This window comes from Bos javanicus, chromosome 6, assembly GCF_032452875.1.
Source record: "Bos javanicus breed banteng chromosome 6, ARS-OSU_banteng_1.0, whole genome shotgun sequence".
Classification (NCBI taxonomy): Eukaryota; Metazoa; Chordata; class Mammalia; order Artiodactyla; family Bovidae; genus Bos; species Bos javanicus.
This window is the reverse complement of record NC_083873.1, coordinates 66,062,881-66,086,532: the sequence shown is the minus strand read 5'-3', so window position 1 is coordinate 66,086,532 and position 23,652 is coordinate 66,062,881. Positions and strand designations below refer to the sequence as shown.

At 37.8% G+C, this 23,652-nt stretch overlaps 1 protein-coding gene across 1 annotated transcript in view; it reads right to left on the bottom strand.

Moving 5' to 3' along the window:
- The window catches only part of GABRB1 (gamma-aminobutyric acid type A receptor subunit beta1), a 463,967-nt gene that overhangs the window by 286,029 nt on the left and 154,286 nt on the right, over positions 1-23,652 (bottom strand). Inside the window, exon 4 of the mRNA XM_061420069.1 lies at positions 5,478-5,698. Within this exon, the coding sequence (XP_061276053.1) occupies positions 5,478-5,698 (221 nt within the window). The remainder of the gene's footprint in view (positions 1-5,477; positions 5,699-23,652) is intronic.

Below are 23,652 nucleotides of genomic sequence, written 5' to 3'. Positions count from 1 at the left end.
ATTCACAACCAGAGACAAAAAACATTGATAGAACAGCAAAAAGACACAAGAACAAGAATAATGAAAAAATTGCGCTTGGAAATTCTGAAGTCAAGGTCAATCAATTTAATACTCTTAAAATCATCCAGAGAGGTCAAGACTATAGACTGAGAACCAGCAATAGTTCTGGTAATTTTTGACAGAGCTGTTTTGGAAATGGAACACAGGTGGGAGCCATGCCTTTGGAGACTACAGAATAGATGGATGGTGAAGAAATAGAGGAAACCAAAGCTATTCGAGGAATCGTGCTTGAAGACAAAAGAAAAGTGAAGGTGCCAGCAGGGGAAGATTTAATAAAGAAGAGAGCAAAATCTGAAGAGCATCCAACAATAAGATTAAATGCGGATGTGGAGAGATAAGCCTTAGAAAGGAGAGAGAAACTTCCTCAGAGTTAAATGAAAGAAAGGGAGCACAGACAGAATTAAGGATTTGATGTGTGACATTGAGGCAGCTGATATTTTGTCTTCACTTTGAGTAAGAAAAGAAGTGACATTATATGCCTTGAGAGGAGCAGGGTGGAGAGCTCAGGGCTCATGGACAAATCCCATTGCCTGCCATATCTTACAGCACATCACAGACTTCCATCCTTTATACGGATTCCTGGAAAAGTGGAAGAGGAAGTAATAATGATTGCAGGGTTATTTTTTGGTATGACACATGTTGTTGCAGCAAGGAAATCTGAGCTTAAGAAGCACAACAGAAAGTAGTTTTTTCTCTGTGCTGAATGCCTGTTGCACAGTAGCAGCAGACCTCTTCAGACACCACTCTCTTATTTTAGAGGTTTTACAGAACCGTGTGCCATCTCTGGTGTGTAAAATATGATTTGACATAGTTCACAAAAATAGCAAACAGACTCTATTCTTGGGTCTTTACATAAACTAAGTTATAGCATCTCACATTGAGTTTGAATATAGCAAAATGTGGAATCCATTTAATGACACGGTCTTATGACTTTGGAATTCCTGATTAAAGGGCCTTTTAGGTACATTCAGAAAATCCCACTGACACCATAATTGCTTAAAAAAACCCCATTGATACATGATCTCAATTCATGATGACTATAGCTGGACTTATGGATAAGGCAAGAAGTTTCAATCTCCTGATTCTTTGTCTAGAATTGGTATGGTCATAACTATGTCAATACCTATGTTATACTACAAGGATTTTCTGGTGCATGGGCTTAGGAAGTGACAATGGCAATTATTCCTGAAAAGGCAACTACAAAGAAAAAAGTGAAGACTGTCCTGTCTAAGCCTAGGAAATGTTATATCAGAGGATTGAAAATGAATAAGCCATGATATAGAATCATAGAAGCAATGAAATTGAGATTTGAGAGAAATTAGGAATGATTTTGTCCAATCCCTGTCTCTTTAAGGCTGAGTAATCTGAAACTCATAGAGGAAATAGCTTATTGAAGGGTACGAACTAGTCGGGCCACATGTGTCTTTGACTCAAAGTCCCAGGTGCCTCCACTCTGCCACAATGACAAATTTCCACCCAGTTTCTGGATACCTAATCCCAGGGACAGAATAATAGGTATATTGTCCATACTAGGCACTCAGTGAATGCTTTCTTAATTGAACAATTGTATCTCTGTCACTGACACATGTAGGAGTTAGAGAAACACCCTTACTGTACAGCTTTTCCACTAAGGCTTATAACATAGTAAGGCTATATCAGGCACAATAACTTTAAAGAAATATAGCTTAGTATTTACATGTATTAACAACCCACTCCAGTACTCTTGCCTGGAAAATCCCACGGCGGAGGAGCCTGGTAGACTGCAGTCCATGGGGTCGCTAAGAGTCGGACACGACTGAGCGACTTCACTTTCACTTTCATGCATTGGAGAAGGAAATGGCAAACCACTCCAGTATTCTTGCCTGGAGAATCCCAGGGACGGGAAGCCTGGTGGGCAGCCGTCTATGGGGTTGCACAGAGTCAGACATGACTGAAGTGACTTAACATCAGCAACATATTCATTATTTCATAAAAACTTCCCAATAATGAATCAGATGTTATTAGCCCCTTGTTGCACCTGATAAAACTAAGTAAGGCTCAGTTTATAACTTAAGGTCAAGCAGTCAGAGAATGAACCCAACTTTGATCCTCTGACTCCAGATTGCCATGCTTTCTTTGTTATACCTATGGTTTCTCCAGGACATTTATAACCTCTAGGGAAAAGAAAACCTAATCTGTGAGGGAAGAGATAGAAAGACAGAGGAGGGGGAATATATTAGAACTAATGTGAGGCTTTTACGGAGAAAACTGATGCCAGAAAGAGATCAGAGATCAAATAATAGATGAAGGATTTGTGTTTTCTTTGAGAGATCTGTTGCCAGGCTCCTGGCTACAAAGTCATGGGTTGGCTCCAAAGAGGACAGAGCAATGCTATGCAACTTGGAAGAAGGTATTGACTTTAAGTGTATCTGAAAGACAGTGGGATGAGAAAAGCACATCATTCTTATGGGAATCAAGATCTGGACTTTAATCCTAATTCTATCATTTGTTGTCCCTTAGATCAGGCCCTTTCCCCTTTTGGGCCTCAGTTTTCTTAATTTAAAATGAGGTTCAAATGTTCAACTTCATGGTTCTCAACTATTTTTCTTCTTTTGCAGCATTGCCATTGGTAGAGACTGACAATAATTTAGAAAAAAATTTGAAATTGCCACACACATTCTTACTTGCAAAAAATCTAGTTGCTTTAAAAAAAACACAAACTTTTTATACATGGTTGAAAGATCACATACAGTGGACATATACATTGGGGCCCATCAGCCTACTAAGTTGGGTCATGGGCTATATAATTATTCTCCCAGAAAACTTTATGAGGATAATTCATCACTTTGTATCTTAGTTATATAGAATGGAAGCTACATCAGATCAGATCAGATCAGTCACTCAGTCGTGTCTGACTCTTTTCGACCCCATGAATAGCAGCACGCCAGGCCTCCCTGTCCATCACCAACTCCCGGAGTTCACTGAGACTCATGTCCATCGAGTCGGTGATGCCATCCAGCCATCTCATCCTCTGTCGTCCCCATCTCCTCCTGCCCCCAATCCCTTCCAGCATCAGAGTCTTTTCCAATGAGTCAACTCTTCGCATGAGGTGGCCAAAGTACTGGAGTTTCAGCTTTAGCATCATTCCTTCCAAAGAAATCCCAGGGCTGATCTCCTTCAGAATGGACTGCCTGGATCTCCTTGCAGTCCAAGGGACTCTCAAGAGTCTTCTCCAACACCACAGTTCAAAAGCATCAATTCTTTGGCGCTCAGCCTTCTTCACAGTCCAACTCTCACATCCATGCATGGCCACTTGAAAAACCATAGCCTTGACTAGATGGACCTTTGTTGGCAAAGTAATGTCTCTGCTTTTGAATAGGCTATCTAGGTTGGTCATAACTTTCCTTCCAAGGAGTAAGCGTCTTTTAATTTCATGGCTGCAGTCACCATCTGCAGTGATTTTGGAGCCCAGAAAAATAAAGTCTGACACTGTTTCCATTGTTTCCCCATCTATTTCCCATGAAGTGATGGGACCAGATACCATGATCTTCGTTTTCTGAATGTTGAGCTTTAAGCCAACTTTTTCACTCTCCACTTTCACTTTCATCAAGAGGCTTTTGAGTTCCTCTTCACTTTCTGCCATAAGGGTGGTGTCATCTACATATCTGAGGTTATCGATATTTCTCCCAGCAATCTTGATTCCAGCTTGTGCTTCTTCCAGTCCAGTGTTATGACCATCACTAATGACTACCACTGTGCTCTTGCATTAGTAGATTGTATCTGTAGTAATATCAATATACTCAAGACACCTGTTAACTTATTTCATCATTTTTTCTGAGAGGACTTTAGGTCAGAGATTTTTAACTGGAGTTGACAGTTCCTTGAGTACTGAAAGGGTGGGAAAATTCCAAAGATCATTTTGCCAAGATCAATTGATACTATGTCACTGTGCACAGGAAGACCAAAGCTATCAACTAAATAACCAACCAGTAGGTTAAGTTCAAAAGTTTTATCGCAGATGCATTCTTTTCACTTGCATATGTTTTCAGATATCAGATACACATTAATTGTAGACTTTTGGCCCTTAAGTACAGTTTTAGCTTGGCATTGATACTATATAAAAGGATTTCAGGGGGCTTATGACCACTCTAAAACAATAGGAGAAGTCCATCAGCTTCTCAAAGGGATCACAAAGGTGACAACAAAGGTTAAAGAACCACCACGCTTCATATCCTCCAACAATATGTTACAATTCAGGTATTTTCTGGTAAAACTAGAAGCTGATTTGAATTGTAGCCTAAAAGTTTTAGTAAACTTTTAATTACCTGAAGGTTAGTAATAGACCTCTATCAGTGTACAAGACCTCTTTTATACTTGATTCTTAAAAACATAAACAAACACAGTGTGATGAAAAATATTGCTGAGAAAAATAAAGATAAATAAATAAAGATATATTCATGGATTAAAAAGCTTCATAACTTTAAATTGTCAGTTCTCTCTGCACTGATGTAGAGATTCAATACAATCTCAATTATAATTCCAACAGACTTTTTTGGGTAGAAATCGAGAAGTTGATCCTAGAAGTTATATAGTGAGATGCAAAGGTATTAGCATTTCCAAAACAATCTTAAACAGTCAGTATAAAATTGAAAGACTTATGTGACTTCATGACTTACCTTATAGATATGGTAATTAAATAGTGTGATATGGTAATTAAATAGTGTGATACTGTCTAAGGATGGACATAGAGAACAAAGGAACAGAATAGGACCTAAAAATAGACCCCACTCATCCTCAAAAGGTACCAACACAATATAATGCGAAAAGCAAGGACTTTTCAATAAATAGGGCCAGAATAACTGGATAGCCATATGGAAAAGAAATGAACTTCAACCCCTACCTCATAAGAAACAGAACAATTAACTTAAAGTGGATCATATATATATAAAAAAAGTGAAAACACATACATTTAAGGGAATGAAATCACTGAATCTTCTCAGAGTCACCAACAAAATATTTTCCAATTTCTTCAGAATATTGTTTCTAAATTCATAATAATTTCATAATCAAGTAGCTACACAGAATACCCAGAAAACATTGAGTCTGGGTAGACCTGAGATAATCAAGCAATTGCCTAAAAAAGATGTAACCAAGAGTAAACTAGATGTGAAATCTGTCTAACAAAAACATATTCCTATTACTATGTTTATTATTTAAAGATAAGAACAAATCATTTACCTTTGATGGACAAAGTTGTCTAGCTTTAGCTCAAATAGTTCTAAAGAGATTTTTCTGAACTTTAATATAATTTTATTATCAAGATTAGAGAGTCTACATATTTACCTACTTGCCTTTCTCCCTTCTGCCCATTTCCAAAAGTAAAAGTTCAACAACAACACGCACAACAGCAATAAAATATGAAACACAAAGCTCTTTACCGGAGTCCGTAGAGAACTGTTCCATCAGGATGCAGGCGGATCATGCGATTTTTCACTGTAACCCCATGCACAAAGGATTTCTTGTCATTCAGAAAGTAGGTGTCTGGTACCCAGAGTTGATCAGCCACCCTGTTGTCTAGTGTGAGGTTTAGTGGGATTCCAGAATAAGAAAGCCTTTTGTCTTTCCAAGACTGCTGGAAATACATGGTGAGAGTATAATCCTGTAAAAAAAAGGAAACCAAAAAAAAAAAAAAAAAAAAAGAATTTTACCATCATCATCATCATTATCTTCAGCTAAAAGCCTTTTTGTTAAGAACCTGATAGTATGTGGTACTGTGGATGCCCAGAGACTCAGCATTCTGCAGGCCTGCTATGAGGTTACATTTGAATATGCTGTGAGTTGCACCTCCAAGTATAAGGCAACCAACAGGTTAGAAGTACTAGAGCATGCAGAATCATTTGTACCAATATAGGATAAATCCATTAATTGAATTTTAATGTTTGAAGATAAAGTCATGCGGAAGGCCGTAAAGAGAAGTTGTACTTAGAGATTTATGTTCACAAATATCTACCTCTGGACATTGTATTTATAGAACTATTTTGAAGGAGTGTATTTATTAAATAATAACTAAAAATGGGTGCATTTAAAAGGAAAAGATGTGCTCTAAACTGTAAATACCTTCTGAATGAACAGTGTTATTTGCCTTATAAAGGTTATCAGTTTCCATTATCTGGATTTTTCTAGCAAATTATGACTTGTCTATCAGTCGTCAAAAGCAGTTTATGTAGAACATGTGGATGGAGATACTCATTTGGCCTGAGAACAGACATGAGCGGTGTGTGTGTGCTTGCTCAGTTGCTTCAGTCTTGTCTGACTCTTTGCCACCCTAAGGACTGTAGCCCATCAGGCTCCTCTGTCCACGGGATTCTCCAAGCAAGAATACTGGAGTGGGTTGCCATTCTCTTCTCCAGGGGATATTCCCAACCCCGGGGATGGAACCCAGGTCCCCTGCATTGCAGGCAGACTCTTTACCATCTGAGCCACCAGGCAAATTGTCCATTAAAAGAATATGAGGTCACAGTAACATCATAAAGGCTTAAGTTGTGGGTCCCAATATCATTAAAAAAGATGGTTCACTTTTTATTTTAAAGGACATTTATCTGTCAATAGCTTTAGCTGAATGCATTAGCAACAATTAAGAAAACACAATATAACTCCTGCACAATTCTGTATACTGCTATTGTTTTATATATACATACACACACACACACACACACACACACACACACACACACAACTCTTTGAGAAACCAGCTGAGCCACAAGAAAAGCCCATGAAATTAAAAGACACTTGCTCCTTGGAAGAAAAGTTATGACCAATCTAGACGGCATGTTATAAAGCAGAGACATTAGTTTACCAACAAATGTCTATCTAGTCAAAGCTATGGTTTTTTCAGTAGTCATGTATGGATGTGAGAGTTGGACTATAAAGAAAGCTAAGGATACTTTTGAACTGTGATGTTGAAGAAGACTCTTGAGAGTCCCTTGGACTGCAAGGAGATCCAACCAGTCAATCCTAAAGGAAATCAGTCCTGAATATTCACTGGAAGGACTGATGCAGAAGCTGAAACTCCAATACATTGGCCACCTGATGTGATGAACTGACTCATTGGAAAAGACCCTGATGCTGGGAAAGATTGAAGGCAGGAGGAGAAGAGGATGACAGAGAATGAGATGGTTGGATGGCATCACCAACACAATGGACATGAGTTTGAGTAGGCTCCAGGAGTTGGTGATGGACAGGGAAGCCTGGCATGCTACAGTCCATGGGGTCGCAAAGAGTTGGACACGACTAAGTGACTGAACTGATTTGAGAAACATTGACTCTGATCAGGCTTTCCTGGTAGCTTGGATGGTAAAGTGTCTGCCTGCAATGTGGGAGACTTGATTTTGATCCCCGGGTCAGGAAGATCCCTGGAGAAGGAAATGGCAATCCACTCCAGTACTCTTGCCTGGAAAATTCCATGGATGGAGGAGCCTTGTAGGCTACAGTCCATGAGATCGCCAAGAGTCAGACATGACTGAGCAACTTCACGGGTTCACTGACTCTGCTCATGTCTTACATCTGGGTCAACTGTACTTCATCTAGATCCCTATATGGATATTAATGCATTTCTGAAATATCTTAAATGATATTGTCTTCAATATTTATTCTGGACAATGAGTTCCAATGTCCTTTAACCACTATATTCAAGAATGTTTACATTGTTTACTCAGAAACAAATAATTTAATTCTTTCATGTTCAATGAGAAGGACATTTGCTCACTATTAATCATACAATATCCCTTTTACAGGTCTGAAACTTCATTCCACCTTACCTTCACTTAACAGAAAAAGAGAACCTACAGGGTTATGTACACGTCTCTTCTCAATTGCTAACATTCTCATTTGCATCCTCTTCAAGTTGTAAACATCATACCTTCTTGGAGTACAATAGATTGGACAGAGTCTGAGCCTTAGATTCTAAAACATCTTGATGCCAAAATCTACCACTTGTAGAGCTATGTAACCGTGAGCTACTAACTTAACCCATTGTTATCTCCAATATCTCACTTCTAAAATAAAAATTATGGATTTTACTAGCTTATTGAAAACATTGCTTAGGAAAATTAGGGTGCAGGTATTTTAGAAACTAGAATGCTAAACAAATAAATCATCTTCAAAATTATTGACTGCTGTTTAAAGATTAATATACTTCCAAACTACTTGTAATGTACATATTTATTTTCATAGGCATTGCCACTTTTAAAGAGATGTTTATAAAAGAACTTGTAAGCAGAAAGACCCCAGTAACCATGAAAATAAGCATTTGTCTGTGTTGTAAGTCTTGTTGGGGTCTTGTTTGTAATTCAGACAATGTAATAAAATTAATAACTATCTCAAGATACATTATTGTAAACATTGTCACTGGGATCAGCATGAGCAGCAACGGGTTACATGTTTCACTACTCATGCTGAATACTCATTAACCTCCAGCTCTCGAGTGCCACAGAGGATTTCCTCACAATAAGACTATGAGGCAAAATCCTTACACTACATTCTCTTCATTAAAAGGAGTTTTAATGTATGATCAGGAAAAACTTATTGTAAAGTACAAATGATTATAATGACAAATAATATTCTATTAACTAATGTTATAATTAAAATATGCTTGTGGTAAGTAAACAATGGAGAGTGGAAGGAGAAAATAACGTCATCTTGAGTAACCTCCACATAAATTAAGTGCCTGCATGCATGTGTGTGTGTGTGTGTGTGTGTGTGTACTTCTCCCTTTCCCTTTCTGGAAACTCTTGTTTCCTGTAAAAGAAAGAACTATACACATGTACTGAGATCTTTGCTCTATACAACTCACTCTGTTTTCAATAAATATTGACTAAATGTCACACCATGTTTCCCAATTGAAGCAGTAATTTGCTCTATTTGCAATAAGAAATCATTCAGTGGAAATTTGCGTTGTTGTTGTTCAGGTGCTCAGTAGTATCTGACTCTTTGTGACCCCATGGACTGTAGCACCCAAGGCTTCCCTGTCCTTCACTATCTCCCAGTTTGCTCAAACTCATGTCCATTGAGTCAGTGATGCCATCCAACCATCTCATATTCTGTAGCCCCCTTATCTGCCTGCCCTCAGTCTTTCCCAGCATCAGTGTTTTTTTCAGTGAGTCAGCTCTTTGCATCAGGTGGCCAAGGTATTGGAGCTTCAGCTCCTGCATCAGTCCCTCCAATAAATATTCAGAGTTGACTTCCTTTAGGATTGACTGGTTTGATCTTGAAGTCCAAGAGATACTCAGGAATCTTCTCCTTAGCACCACAGTTGGAAAGCGTCAATTCTTCAGTGCTCAGCCTTCTTTCTGGTCCATGGATGCTAGTATTTTACTTTAGGAAGTGGGTGATGCAGAACAAGTACCTTTTAGGACTTTTCTTCTTATGCATTTCTAGGGTTATCATCTTAATCTAGGACCTGATTCTTTGATAAATGGAAATATGGATCCATGAGTTTGATAACCTTCAAAAAACTTTTTGAAACTAATGATAATTGTGATGACAATTATGCACAATGTGGAAAGACTTAAAACAGAGTAATATCTCCTTCCTATGCATATTTTACCACAAGCATGATAATAATTTCCTTCTAGAAAATGCTATATACTCTGTGATTTCCATAGAGCTTCATATCTATTATTACATTTCATTCTCACCACCTCATGAGATAGGCAAATTCTCCCTAAGAGAATTTATGTTTACATCTCTAGGAAACTACTTACTGAATTTTAAATAAACTATTTTTTTCTATCTGCACTTTAGTATAAATATTTACAGTCATATCTGCATATAATAAAGCCTAAGATATTCTTTGGTGTATTCTATTTTTTAGATGGAAAAGAAAGGGTTAAAATTGCTGTATTTTTTTTTTTTTTTCCTCTGATACAACAGATTTTCTACTAATTTTTCATTAGGTCAAAGTGCAGGCACTCCAGGGAGGATGGAAAGTTTTCAGAAAGAAATGAAAGGTTTTGATACTTTGGCCAAGAACTCTAAAATCATTTTTCTTCCAAGTGTATGATATTGTTCAACTACCTTTCTCAAGTGTGCAAGCTACTCCTTGACAGAAAGTGTGACATATTTAGCAACTATGGGCCATAGGAGATTCTTTGACACTGAAGCAAATTAATGGGATTAACTGGTATGAGATTCCTAACGAAATTGGTCAGGCTAATTCGGCATGAGAGAATTTGATTCATTGAAGAAAAGCAGGATAAACAATATCAAGTCAGTAATCTCCAAAACCTATCCTTTTTAAATCTAAAAATGCTTAAAGAAATAAGAAAATATTTCTAATAAATGAAAGCAGTCCTTTTGGAGAATAAACGTAATATTCTTTTATATACTTATTTTTATTGAAGTTGATTCACAATTTAGTTTCAGGTTTACAGCATATGATTCAAAATTTTTATAGACTATATTCCATTTAAGGTTATTATAAAATATTTGTGATATTCCCTGTGCTGCAGAATATATCCTTGTATCTTATTTATTTTATACACAGAAGTTTGTACCTCTTGATCCCCTGCACCTATCTTTCTTGCCCCCTCCCCTCTTCTCCCTTCCTGCTGGTAACCACTAGTTTATTCTCTATATCTGTGAGTCTGTTTCTGCTTTGTTATATTCATTTATTTTATTTTTTAGATTTCACACATAAGTGACAACATACAGTATTTGTCTTTCCAAGATATGTAATCCACTTGTGTCCATCAACAGATAAATGGATATGGAGATATATATATATATATATATATATATATATAAAATGTCACTCAGCCATAAAAAGAATGGAATTTTGCCATTTATAACATGGATGGGCCTAGAAGGTACTATGTTTAGTGAAACGAGTCAGATAGAAAAGGGGAATATTCATTTTAGAGCAGTAGTTTTGAACTCTGGATGAGTTTGTCAGCCAGAGAATATTTAACAATATCTGAAGACAGCTTTAGTTGTAACAACTGAGAGTACTGTGTGTGCAGCTAATGGCACAGAGAGGAACAAACCTGACTCCATACGGGATCTATTCTTTCAGCTTTAATCTTTGTGCTCTGCTGCTGGTGCTTAGTCATGCTGGCTCTGTGCCTTTGTAAAAGACTTTTTCGTAAAGCATGAAACATACATAATAGCCCTTCTTCCTGATCTGCCTCATAGGCTTGACCTTTGAAGGTTTACCACTTTTCCATTTATACTGAGATGAAAAGTTGCAGAGCAGAGCATAACAATTGTCTTGTTGGAGGTTTACAGGAACCATGGTGACAAGACCTATGTTGACAGCTGAAAGAACAAAGGATTCTGGAATCAAGAAGTCTACAACAACCAGCCCCACTGTCTCCCCTTTTAGTATAAAAGAAGCCTGGATTCTAACTCGAATAAGATGGTTGTTTGGGACACTAGTCTGCCATCTTCTCAGTTTTCTGGCTTTCTAAATGAAGCCACTATTCCTTGCCCTAATACTTCACCTTTTGATTTATTGGTTTGCTGTGCTGTGACCAGTAAGAACTTGGACTTGGTAACGCTAGCATCTATGGGTAGTGGCCAGGTATGCTCCCCAGCCTAATACACTGCACCATGCATCCCCTATAACAAAGAATTAACTGACTCCAAATGTCAATACTGTCAAGGTTATGAACTCTGCCTTAAATGAAAATATCTTCTTTTCTAGTATCAGTAAGATAACTGTATTATTAGTAAAATAATATTTTCAACATGTCTACTCAAACTTTTAATATATTTCTTAAAACTTTGTGTAAGGAATGCTAACACTTGATGGTTCATAATTTGCCACTTTAACATAAGAGATCATTGACAAAAATTCCTTAATTATCTAGCATCAGAAGAGTGAAAAAGTTATATGGTTTTGGCAAATATATTGAGATATATATTTTAATAAAATGAGCTCTAAGAAGACTGCATAGTGGGCTGGAAAAGTGAAAGTCTCTTATTAGCTGCCTCCACAATTAGCACACAACTCAAACTAATTCAATAGTGAAGAGACAGAATATTGATTTAACATCTAATAATATTGCATCTACCCAGAAGGATCATATGAGCAATTCCTCCTTTTCAAATTCCTTTTCAAAAGAGGGAGAACTTATATATATATATATATGAACCAAAGCCCTTGCACACATTTGTATTTTATATTCCATTGATTTGATTGTACATTATGCATCACAAAGGGTCCCAAGCACACCTCTCTGTTCCTTATAAAACTTTTATGCCATCTTAGTTGAACTCTGAGATCCACTCTTTCCAAAACTTAGGTTGCTTTCCCCCAAAACTGATTGTAGCCGAGCTGTGTATCACTTCTACAGAAACATCTGTTTCTGGTGGAAACTGCCTTGCCTAGAGTTCCTGCTAACTGAGTGTGACCATGTTCTATATCACATGATTCTGCCCTCCTCCCACCTTTGGAATGAAGAGTAGATACCTAATCTAAGACCAGATGATTTATAGGCAGGTGATAAACTTGTGCCTGACTCAAGAAGATGAGATGGGCCAATCAGAATCCTCTCCCAGAAATTTGCTATTGGATAAAGGATCTGATGGGCTTCCCTGGTGGCTCAGTACTAAAGAATGTGTCTGCTAATGCAGGAGATGCAGGTTAGATTCCTGAGTCTGGAAGATCCTCTGGAGAAGGGAATGGCTCAGTTCAGTTCAGTTCAGTCACTCATTTGTGTCCAACTCTTTGCAACCCCATGGACTGCAGAACACCAGACTTCCCAGTTCATCACCAACTCCCGGAGCTTACTCAAACTCATATCCAGCGTGTCAGTGATGCCATCCAACCATCTCATCCTCTGCCATCCCCTTCTCCTCCCACCTTCAATCTTTCCCAGCATCAGGGTCTTTTCCAATGAGTCAGTTCTTTGCATCAGGTAGCCAAAGTATTGAAGTTTCAGCTTCAGCATCAGTCCTTCCAATGAATACCCAGGACTGATTTCTTCTAGGATTGATAGTCTGGATCTTCTTGCAGTCCAAGGGACTCTCAAGAGTCTTCTCCAACACCACAGTTCAAAAGCATCAATTTTTCGGTGCCCAGCTTTCTTCATAGTCCAACTCTCACACCCATACATGACTACTGGAAAAACCATAGCTTTGACTAAATGGACTTTTGTTGGCAAAGTAATGTCTCTGCTTTTTAATATGCTGTCTAGGTTGGTCATAGCTTTTCTTCCAAGGAGCAAGCGTCTTTTAATTTCATGGCTGCAGTCACCGTCGGCAGTGATTTTGGAGTCCCCCAAATAAAGTCTGTCATTGTTTCCATTTTTTCCCCATCTATTTGCCATGAAGTGATGGGACTGGATGCCATGATCTTCGTTTTCTGAATGTTGAGTATTAAGCCAACTTTTTCACTCTCCTCTTTCACTTTCATCAAGAGGCTCTTTAGTTCTTCACTTTCTGCCATAAGGGTGGTGTCATCTTCATATCTGAGGTTATTGATAATTCTCCCAGCAATCTTGATTCCAGCCTGTGCTTCATCCAGTCTGGCATTTTGCATGATGTACTCTGCATATAAGTTAAATAAGCAGGGTGACAATATACAGCCTTGACGTACTCCTTTCCCGATATGGAGTCCATCTGTTGTTCCATTTCCAGTTTTAACTGTTGCTTCTTGACCTGAATACAGATTTCTCAGGAGGCAGGTCACGTGGCCTGGTACTCCCATCTCTTGAAGAATTTTCCATAGTTTGCTGTGATCCACACAGTCAAAGGCTTTGGCATAGTCAATAAAGAAGTAGATGTTTTTCTGGAACTCTCGTGCTTTTCTGATGATCCAGCGGCAATTTGATGATCAAATGATGATCAAATGGCAATTTGATCTCTTGTTCCTCTGCCTTCTCTAAATCCAGGTTGAACATCTGGAAGTTCACAGTTCACATACTGTTGAAGCCTGGCTTGGAGAATTGTGAGCATGACTTTGCTATCATGTGAGATGAGTGCAATTGTGTGGTAGTTTGAACACTCTTTGGCATTGCCTTTCTTTGGGATTGGAATGAAAACTGACCTTTTCCAGTCCTGTGGCCACTGCTGAGTTTTCCAAATTTGCTGGCATATTGAGTGCAGCACTTTCACAGCATCATCTTTTAGGATTTGAAATAACTCAACAGGAATTCTATCACCTCCACTAGCTTTGTTTGTAGAGATGCTTCCTAAGGCCCACTTGACTTCGTATTCCAGGATGTCTGGCTCTAGGTGAGCGATCACACCATTGTGGTTATCTGGGTCATGAAGATCTTTTTTGTATAGTTTTCTATGTATTCTTGCCAGGAGAATCCCATAGACAGAGGAGCCTGCTCGGCTACAGTCCATGGAGTCCCAAAGAATTAGAAATGACTTAGTGACTCAACAACTACAAAAGGATCTGATACAGCAGCTGTAGTACCAAGTGCAAAGGTCATGACATAGAACTAGGGCTACACTGCTAGTACAAAGTAAAAAAGAGGGGAGCTTGAATAAAAAGGAGGAAGCCAGCTTGCAAAAGAAGAAAGAAAATGGAGAAAAATGCAGAAAAGAGCCATAGGAGAAAGAGTCTTCCATTGTCAGAGAACGAATGGCCAAGTTCATAAAGAACTTCCTGTTTCCTATTTGTAGCTCTCCTGAGCTCTGGAAATGTTCTATACTTCAATATAAACTTCTTATATAAAGTTTATATATAAACTTCTATACTTCTTATAAACCTTTGTATTATTACAACAAATTTCGCTTTCCTTGTGCTAAATTGATTTCATCTTTATTTCCTCAAACCAAAAGAAGCCATAATGATTATGCAGATTGATGTCCATATGAGAATTTCACTAAGCAATAATTATACATATTGTTAAAACCCAAGAAAATCAAATTCATCTGGCCCATCTTGTTGATTTTGAAAAAGGGAGGTATTATGAGAAATCTGACACTCAGAGATGTTAAATGACTGGAAAAAAGGAGGAAGAGACATATTTGATATTGTTTATTAACCAAGAGCAAGGAAAGTGATAGAAGATATATTTACTTCTATGGAGACAATTCTCTATCAAAAACAATGACAATTATCCAGAAATGTAACCTGGAGACTAAATGCATAAGATGGCAACAAACAGTACTTCTTATAAGGATGAGAAAACAAAACAAACTCATCTCACAAAAACAAACTTTAGTGAAAAATTGCCTGATAAATAAGCCAATTTAGGTTGTAATTGAAAAGAATCGCACAACATCTGTTTCTAATTGAGACTCCTGCTTAAAATGAATGTTTTGTGTATCAGTGTCACCATGAAGTACATTCCGCAGCAGAAATGCATCACTGTATTTCCAGATTTTCTGTTCATTTCTAATCTTTCATCTTATCATCTAGTATTATGCTATTAATACACATTTGTTGTGCCTACTCCTTAGCCATGTTTTTGTTTTAATATCTTTAAAATACATACAATCTCATTTTTTCAAAGGCCATGTTTTTCTTTTTATTGATTTTTTTCAACAGCTGCAGCTTGTACTATGCTTCATAATCTTCCTTTACCTTTGTCTCATCCTAATAGCCCATTTGGTTTATCCATCTGTATCGTCAGATTTTTGCCAGTCGTGTGTAGTGTTCTGAATAATCTGGGAATGAAGTGATCTTCTGGGTGAACAAAAACGTTGAGAGCTGTAGGTTTCTACCAATGGGAGTCATCTAAGGAAGTCACATGGGCACACAGGACACTAACATGACAACTGGAGTGTGACCTTGTGTTCCAAGGCCATGAACTGCAGGAGACTCTCACCATACAAAACTGAGACTGTACAATTTAAAAATCTCAGCACCTGTGATCTAATATCTACTTTATAAGCTATAAAGATTAATTATTAAAAAAAATGAAAATGCTTTTTTTCTTTACAATTGGTGACATTAATACAGGAGGATAGAGAGAAGAGGGCATCAAGGATGACTATAGGGTTTCTGACCCAAATGAGTACATGGATAAAAATAGTAAGAATTGAAGATTTGGACTGAGGATGATTCATTTACTCATTTACAGGCTACTTTGTGTTGTGGGTGTCAGTGGCAGTTGCATGTAAGGTGCCAAGTAAGTAGTTATGAGCCAAAAAAATACAAGAAGGCAGCGCTCAGGGAGGAACAAAGCTAAGTGAGTCATGATGATAGATGCAGCCGTGGGAATGGATTAACGCACCATGGAGACAGTAGAAGGTGAGAAGAGGACAGCACCCCTGGGAAATCTGATTCTGGGATTAATCCTCCTTTGAGTTCTCAGAATAGTCTTCTTCTACTTTGATTGTAGTACTTATATTGTAATTATTTCTCAGTCCCACTAGATTTTGAGCTCCTCCAAGGGCAACAGTTTATATTTTTAGGTTTCAGCTTAGTGCACCAATGATAGCAAGAGCTCAAATATATTAGCTGAATATGAATTAAGTAGTGCTGTTTGGGGCACTTGATATCAGCACTAATTGTGTTAGTGCAAACTCATCTTAAATTTTGAAATATTGGTTATCTTTTTAAAATACATGGACACCCTCAGTTAGGCAAAATAATTAATAACCCAGAGTTTCCATTCTCTAACCATTCAAGATTAACCATAGAGTGAGCTTCCCTAGTGAGCCCATAATTCCCACAAATTTAGAAATTGATGAATTTCTGGGAGATGACAAAAGCATATGACATTTGAAACAAACTTACTCTTTAGGAATGAATTAATAGTGACTTTCTATAAAGTATTAATAGACATATTTTGAATTATATCACAAGTCATTTTGGAAGTATAAGCCTATGTATACTAAAGCTTTAAAAATAGATCTCTATTCAGAACAACTTTCAAATTCATTCACAAGTTAGTATTCAAAATTCTCAATAAAATATTATATTAATGATTAATTTATCAGGAGAATGATTCATAAACCACTGACATTTAAAACCACACAATTAATGAGTTATGACACACTGTTTTTCAAAGTTCTTGAGTTCCAGAGAGGTTCAAAGAGAATTACTGTTTCTATTTTCCCCAATACTGAAGTAAGAGTAGAAATAAAATCAGTTCCATGGAGGATCTAATGCAGAATGTGGTGGATTTGCCTGACCACGTTGAGCTGGACTATGAATCCATGACCAGAATAGAAATCAAAGTGTGGTATGCATGACAACTTGAAAAAGTCGAGCTATGAACTGAGCTAAACTGTGAAAGAATATGGGAATCAGGATTAAACCAAGATGTTATCAAGAACACATGACTTAGACGAGATTAAAAAAAATTTGTAAGCACTTTCTAGCCTAGGAAGGTAGTTTTCTCTTGTGATTTGTGATCTTGTAATATATAAAGAGTGTAAAGAGCACAGTTAATAGCAAAAATTTTAGGTCTGGTACTGTTTTGTTGGAGAAGAATGAGATCTTAGGAACTCTTAGCTTAAATTTAATAGGGTACCCTATTAAATAGGGTACCTGGGATAAAAGTATCCCAGTTGTACCATGTTGGGTTGGCATTGTACAGAAATTAACAGCCATATTGGTCTAGAAAAGTTAAACATAATTTTTTCCATTTGTACAGGGGTAACACACTGTATTAAATATGTAAGGTCTTATCTACATGGGTTTGATTACAGAAACTAATAAAGTATTCACTAAATAAAAAAATAATAAAAAAAATTTAATAGGGTAGAATAAGAGGGATTCTTAAAAGGGCTATAGTAATGTCTCTAGAATCAAGCACTTCTGATATCTCTTAAAACTTTAATTTACCTTCCTGGAAAGGAATTGTTAGCACACTCTCAGAAACCTTATTTTTAGATTTTTCTAACAGGAAGATTGATTTCCATCAAATTATCATCTTAAAGAGATGGTAGGTAATGATCTCTGGGGAGTCCCTGGGGAACTCTCAAAATAGAATAGGTAGCCAATTATAATGCCCAAATGTCAACTTTATCACATTCATTCTTTTATTCCATCCTCTTTTTTCTGTACCATGTTGGTGTTTTGGATTTTGTTTGTTTTAATTTTCCATTCAGAGATAATCACCATCAACATTTAGTATCCAGTTTTTTTCCATCAGCTTTAAAAGAAAAAAAAAATCATTCTATATAACCTACTTTTTATCATAAACATTGTTACCTTTTCCATAGCTATTTATTTATTTGCCTATTTATTGTTGAGCGATATTGCTTCCTCCATTGTACTTTCTTTCACTAATTAGTAACTTGGTGGGCAACATTTTATGTTTGCTGATGCAACTGTCTAGGAACATATATACATGCATGCATGCTCAGTTGCTCAATCAGGTCTGACTCTTTGAGAACCCATGGACTGTAGCCTGCTAGGCGCCTCTGTCCATGGAATTTTCCAGGCAAGAATACTGGAGTGAGTTGTTACTTCCTATTCCAGGGACTCCAGAACTTTTGTCATTGTTTTTAAAAATAGCGGTATATTATATTCACTTTTGTGAATCATTCTTTTTTAAAAAACATTCATTGTGTCTGTATAAGAAACTGAAAATCTTTGGACAGCATCCTCTTTGACTTCCATATTTTGAAATTTAGAAGTTCAGGAAAGAGTTCTCAGTAACAGTTTGATATAAATAATGGATGGAACAAAATATCAAGAAAAAATTCTCTAGAGATTAAGATTTCTTATTTGTGCAGAAATCTTAGAAAATGGCACACAAAAGTTCAAATCAGATAAAATGTTACTTTTGAGAAAGAAAAATTTTGGAACTAGGAGACTTTTTTTTTTCCACATTAAAAACACATTACTGGAGGGAGGAGCTAAGATGGCGGAGGAGTAGGACGGGGAGAACACTTTCTCCCCAACAAATTCATCAAAAGAACATTTAAACGCTGAGTAAATTCCACAAAACAACTTCTGAATACCGGCAGAGGACATCAGGCACCCAGAAAAGCAACCCAAGTCTTTGAAAGGAGGTAGGAAAAAATATAAAAGACAAAAAAAGAGACAAAAGAGGGAGGGACAGAGTCTTAAAAAGAGAGAAGTTTCCAAACACCAGGAAACCTTCTCACTGCCTAATCTGTGCCGAGCCTTGGAAGCACAGAGGGCAACATAACAGGGAGGAAAAATAAATAAACAATTAAACCCCGCAGATTACGAGCCCTACGGTAACTCCCCCAGTGGAGAAGCAGCGCAGACGCCTGCACACGCCACTAGCAAGCGGGGGTTGGGCAGGGAGGTGCGGCGCGGGCTGCATCGCTTAGAGTAAAGATCTGGCCTGAATACCCTGAGCGCTATCTGAGCGAAATAATTTGGGCTAGCAAACCAGACTGTGGGATATCTACCACGCGAAAAGCCAGCCCTAACCTAAGACACCGCAAGGCCCGTGCACGGAACAAAGGACTGAACAGAGATAGCCAGCTGCAGACCTTCCCCTCCGGTGACAGGCAGCCAGAGCCAGAAGGGGGCAATCGCAGCCCCAGAGAGACATTATCTATAAAACTGTAAGCAGGCTTCTTTGCTAAATAAAACTTCTTGGGGGTCTGGACGGTCAACATCTGCCTGAGAAGGTGCGCTGGGTGTACACCTAGATAACCGAGTGATAAGTCGCAGCAATCGCGCTTGCCAAACACCTCATCACCTGAGATGCTCTGACCTGGGAAGGGCACAAAACGCAGGCCCAACCAAGTCTGGGCCTCTGAGGACTACCCGAGTGCCTGAACCTGAGCAGCTTCGACCTGGGAGGTACAGGCAGCCCAGGGCCGGCCACAGATGGTTCCTGGCGGAGCAACCTAGAACCTGAGCAGTGTGGGCAGGGAGGCTACATGCGCCATGAGCAGGGGCAGACCCAGTGTGCTGAGGCACTGCAAGCACATGCCAGTGTTATTTGTTTGCAGCATCCCTCCCTCCCTCTCCACAGCGCGACTGAACAAGTGAGCCTTAAAAAAAAAAAAAAAAGTGTCCTCCACCGTCCCCTTTGTGTCAGGGCGGAAACCAGGCACTAAAGAGACCAGCAAACAAAAGAAGCTATAACAGAGGGAACCGCCTTGGAAGCTACAGGCAATAGATTAAAACCCTGTGGTTAGTACCAACTACATAGGACGGGGCCTATAGATCTTGAGAAATATAAGTCGGACCAAGGAACTGGCCGAAAATGAACTGAACCCACAATACTCACAACAAAACCAGAGAAAGTCCTAGATATATTTTTACTATTTTTATGATCATTCTTTTTCTTTAATTTTTTAAAAAAATTTTAAGTCCTCTATTATTCCTTTAATTTTCACTTTTATAACCTATTACATTGCAAAAAAAAAAAAAGACCCTTTTTTTTAAAGCAAACTTCATATATATATTTTTTATAATTTTTTTTGACATTGTTTGTTTGTTTGTTTTCTTTTATATAATATTGTATATCTGAAATTCCAAACTGTACTCTAGATTTTTAATTTATGCTTTTTGGTATTTGATATCAATTTTGTACCTATATTTTCTTTATAATTTTTGCAACTTTTTTTTTTCTCTCTTTCTTTTTCTTCTTTTTTTTTTAACATTGTATTTTTGAATTCCAAACTCTACTCTAGATTTTTAACTTTTGCTTTTTGGTATTAGTTATCAATTTTATACCTATATTTTCTTTATAATTTTCACGACCTTGTTTGTTTTTGTTTGTTTGTTTTTTCTCTCTTTCTTTCTTCTTCTTTTCTTTAACATCATATTTTTGAAATTCCAAACTCTACTCTATTTTTAATTTTTGCTTTTATGTATTTGTTACCAATTTTGTACCTTTAAGAACCCAATCTTCAGTACCCATTTTTCACTAGGGAGCGAGATTACTGGCTTGACTGCTCTCTCTCCCTTTGAACTCTCCTTTTTCTCCACCAGGTCGCCTGTGTCTCCTCCCTAACCCCTCTCTACCCTACCCAACTCTGTGAATTTCTGTGTGTTCCAGATGGTGGAGAACACTTAGGGAACTGATTACTGGCTGGATCTGTCTCCCTCCTTTTCATTCCTTGCTTTTATCCTCCTGGCCACCTCTGTCTCCTTCCTCCTTCTTCTCTTCTCTGTATAACTCCGTGAACATCTCTGAGCGGTCCAGTTGTGGAGTGCACATAAGGAAGTGATTACTGGCTAGCCCAGTCTCTCCTCTATTGATTCTATCTCATCTCATTCGGGTCACTAACTCCCTCCTCCCTCTTCTCTTCTCCATGTAACGCTGTGAACCTCTCTGGGTGACCCTCATGGTAGAGAAACTTTTCATCTTTAATGTAGATGTTTTATCAATGGTGCTGTATAGAAGGAGAAGTTTTGAAACTACTGTAAAAATAAGACGGATAACTGGAAGCAGGAGGCTTAGGTCCAAACCCTGACTCCAGGGAACTCCTGACTCCAAGGAACATTAATTGACAGGAGCTCATCAAACGCCTCCATACCTACACTGAAACCAAGCACCACACAAGGGCCAACAAGTTCCAGGGCAAGACATACCAAGCAAATTCTCCAGCAACACAGGAACACAGCCCTGAGCTCCAAGATACAGGCTGACCAAAGTCACCCCAAAACCATAGACATCTCATAACTCATTACTGGACACTTCATTGCACTCCAGAGAAAAGAAATACAGCTCCACCCACCAGAACACCGACACAAGCTTCCCTAACCAAGAAACCTTGACAAGCCACCTGTACAAACCCACACACAGCGAGGAAACACCACAATAAAGAGAACTCCACAAACTGCCAGAATACAGAGAGGACACCCCAAACTCAGCAGTTTAAACAAGATGAACAGACAGAGGAATACCCAGCAGATAAAGGAAGAGGATAAATGCTCACCAAACCAAACAAAAGAGGAAGAGACAGGAAATCTACCTGATAAAGAATTCTGAATAATGATAGTGAAATTGATCCAAAATCTTGAAATCAAAATGGAATCACAGATAAATAGCCTGGAGACAAGGATTGAGAAGATGCAAGAAAGGTTTAACAAGGACCTAGAAAAAATAAAAAAGAGTCAATATATAATGAATAATGCAATAAATGAAATTAAAAACACTCTGGAGGCAACAAATAGTAGAATAACAGAGGCAGAAGATAGGATTAGTGAATTAGAAGATAGAATGGTAGAAATAAATGAATCAGAGAGGATAAAAGAAAAATGAATTAAAAGAAATGAGGACAATCTCAGAGACCTCCAGGACAATATTAAACACTACAACATTCAAATCATAGGGGTCCCAGAAGAAGAAGACAAAAAGAAAGACCATGAGAAAATTGTTGAGGAGATAATTTGAAAACTTCTCTAAAATGGGGAAGGAAATAATCACCCAAGTCCAAGAAACCCAGAGAGTTCCAAACAGGATAAACCCAAGGCGAAACACCCCAAGACACATATTAATCAAGTTAACAAAGATCAAACACAAAGAACAAATATTAAAAGCAGCAAGGGAAAAACAACAAATAACACACAAGGGAATTTCCATAAGGATAACAGCTGATCTTTCAATAGAAACTCTTCAAGCCAGGAGGGAATGGCAAGACATACTTAAGGTGATGAAAGAAAATAACCTACAGCCCAGATTATTGTACCCAGCAAGGATCTCATTCAAATATGAAGGAGAAATCAAAAGCTTTTCAGACAAGCAAAAGCTGAGAGAATTCAACACCATCAAACCAGCTCTCCAACAAATACTAAAGGATATTCTCTAGACAGGAAACACAAAAACGGTGTATAAATTCGAACCCAAAACAATAAAGTAAATGGCAATGGGATCATACTTATCAATAATTACCTTAAACGTAAATGGGTTGAATGCCCCAACCAAAAGACAAAGACTGGCTGAATGGATACAAAAACAAGACCCCTACATATGTTGTCTACAAGAGACCCACCTCAAAACAGTGGACACATACAGACTGAAAGTGAAGGGCTGGAAAAAGATTTTCCGTGCAAATAGGGACCAAAAGAAAGCAGGAGTAGCAATACTCATATCAGATAAAATAGCCTTTAAAACAAAGGCTGTGAAAAGAGACAAAGACGGTCACTACATAAAGATCAAAGGATCAATCCAAGAAGAAGATATAACAATTATAAATATATATGCACCCAACACAGGAGCACCGCAATATGTAAGACAAATGCTAACAAGTATGAAAGGAGAAATTAACAATAACACAATAATAGTGGGAGACTTTAATACCCCACTCACACCTATGGATAGATCAACTAAACAGAAAATTAACAAGGAAACACAACCTTTAAATGACACAATAGACCAGTTAGACCTAATTCATATCTATAGGACATTTCATCCCAAAACAATGAATTTCACCTTTTTCTCAAGCACACATGGAAACTTCTCCAGGATAGATCACATCCTGGGCCATAAAGCTAGCCTTGGTAAATTCAAAAAAATAGAAATCATTCCAAGCATCTTTTCTGACCACAATGCAGTAAGATTAGATCTCAATTACAGGAGAAAAACTATTAAAAACTCCAACATATGGAGGCTGAACAACACGCTGCTGAATAACCAACAAATCACAGAAGAAATCAAAAAAGAAATCAAAATTTGCATAGAAACGAATGAAAATGAAAACACAACAACCCAAAACCTGTGGGACACTGTAAAAGCAGTCCTAAGGGGAAAGTTCATAGCAATA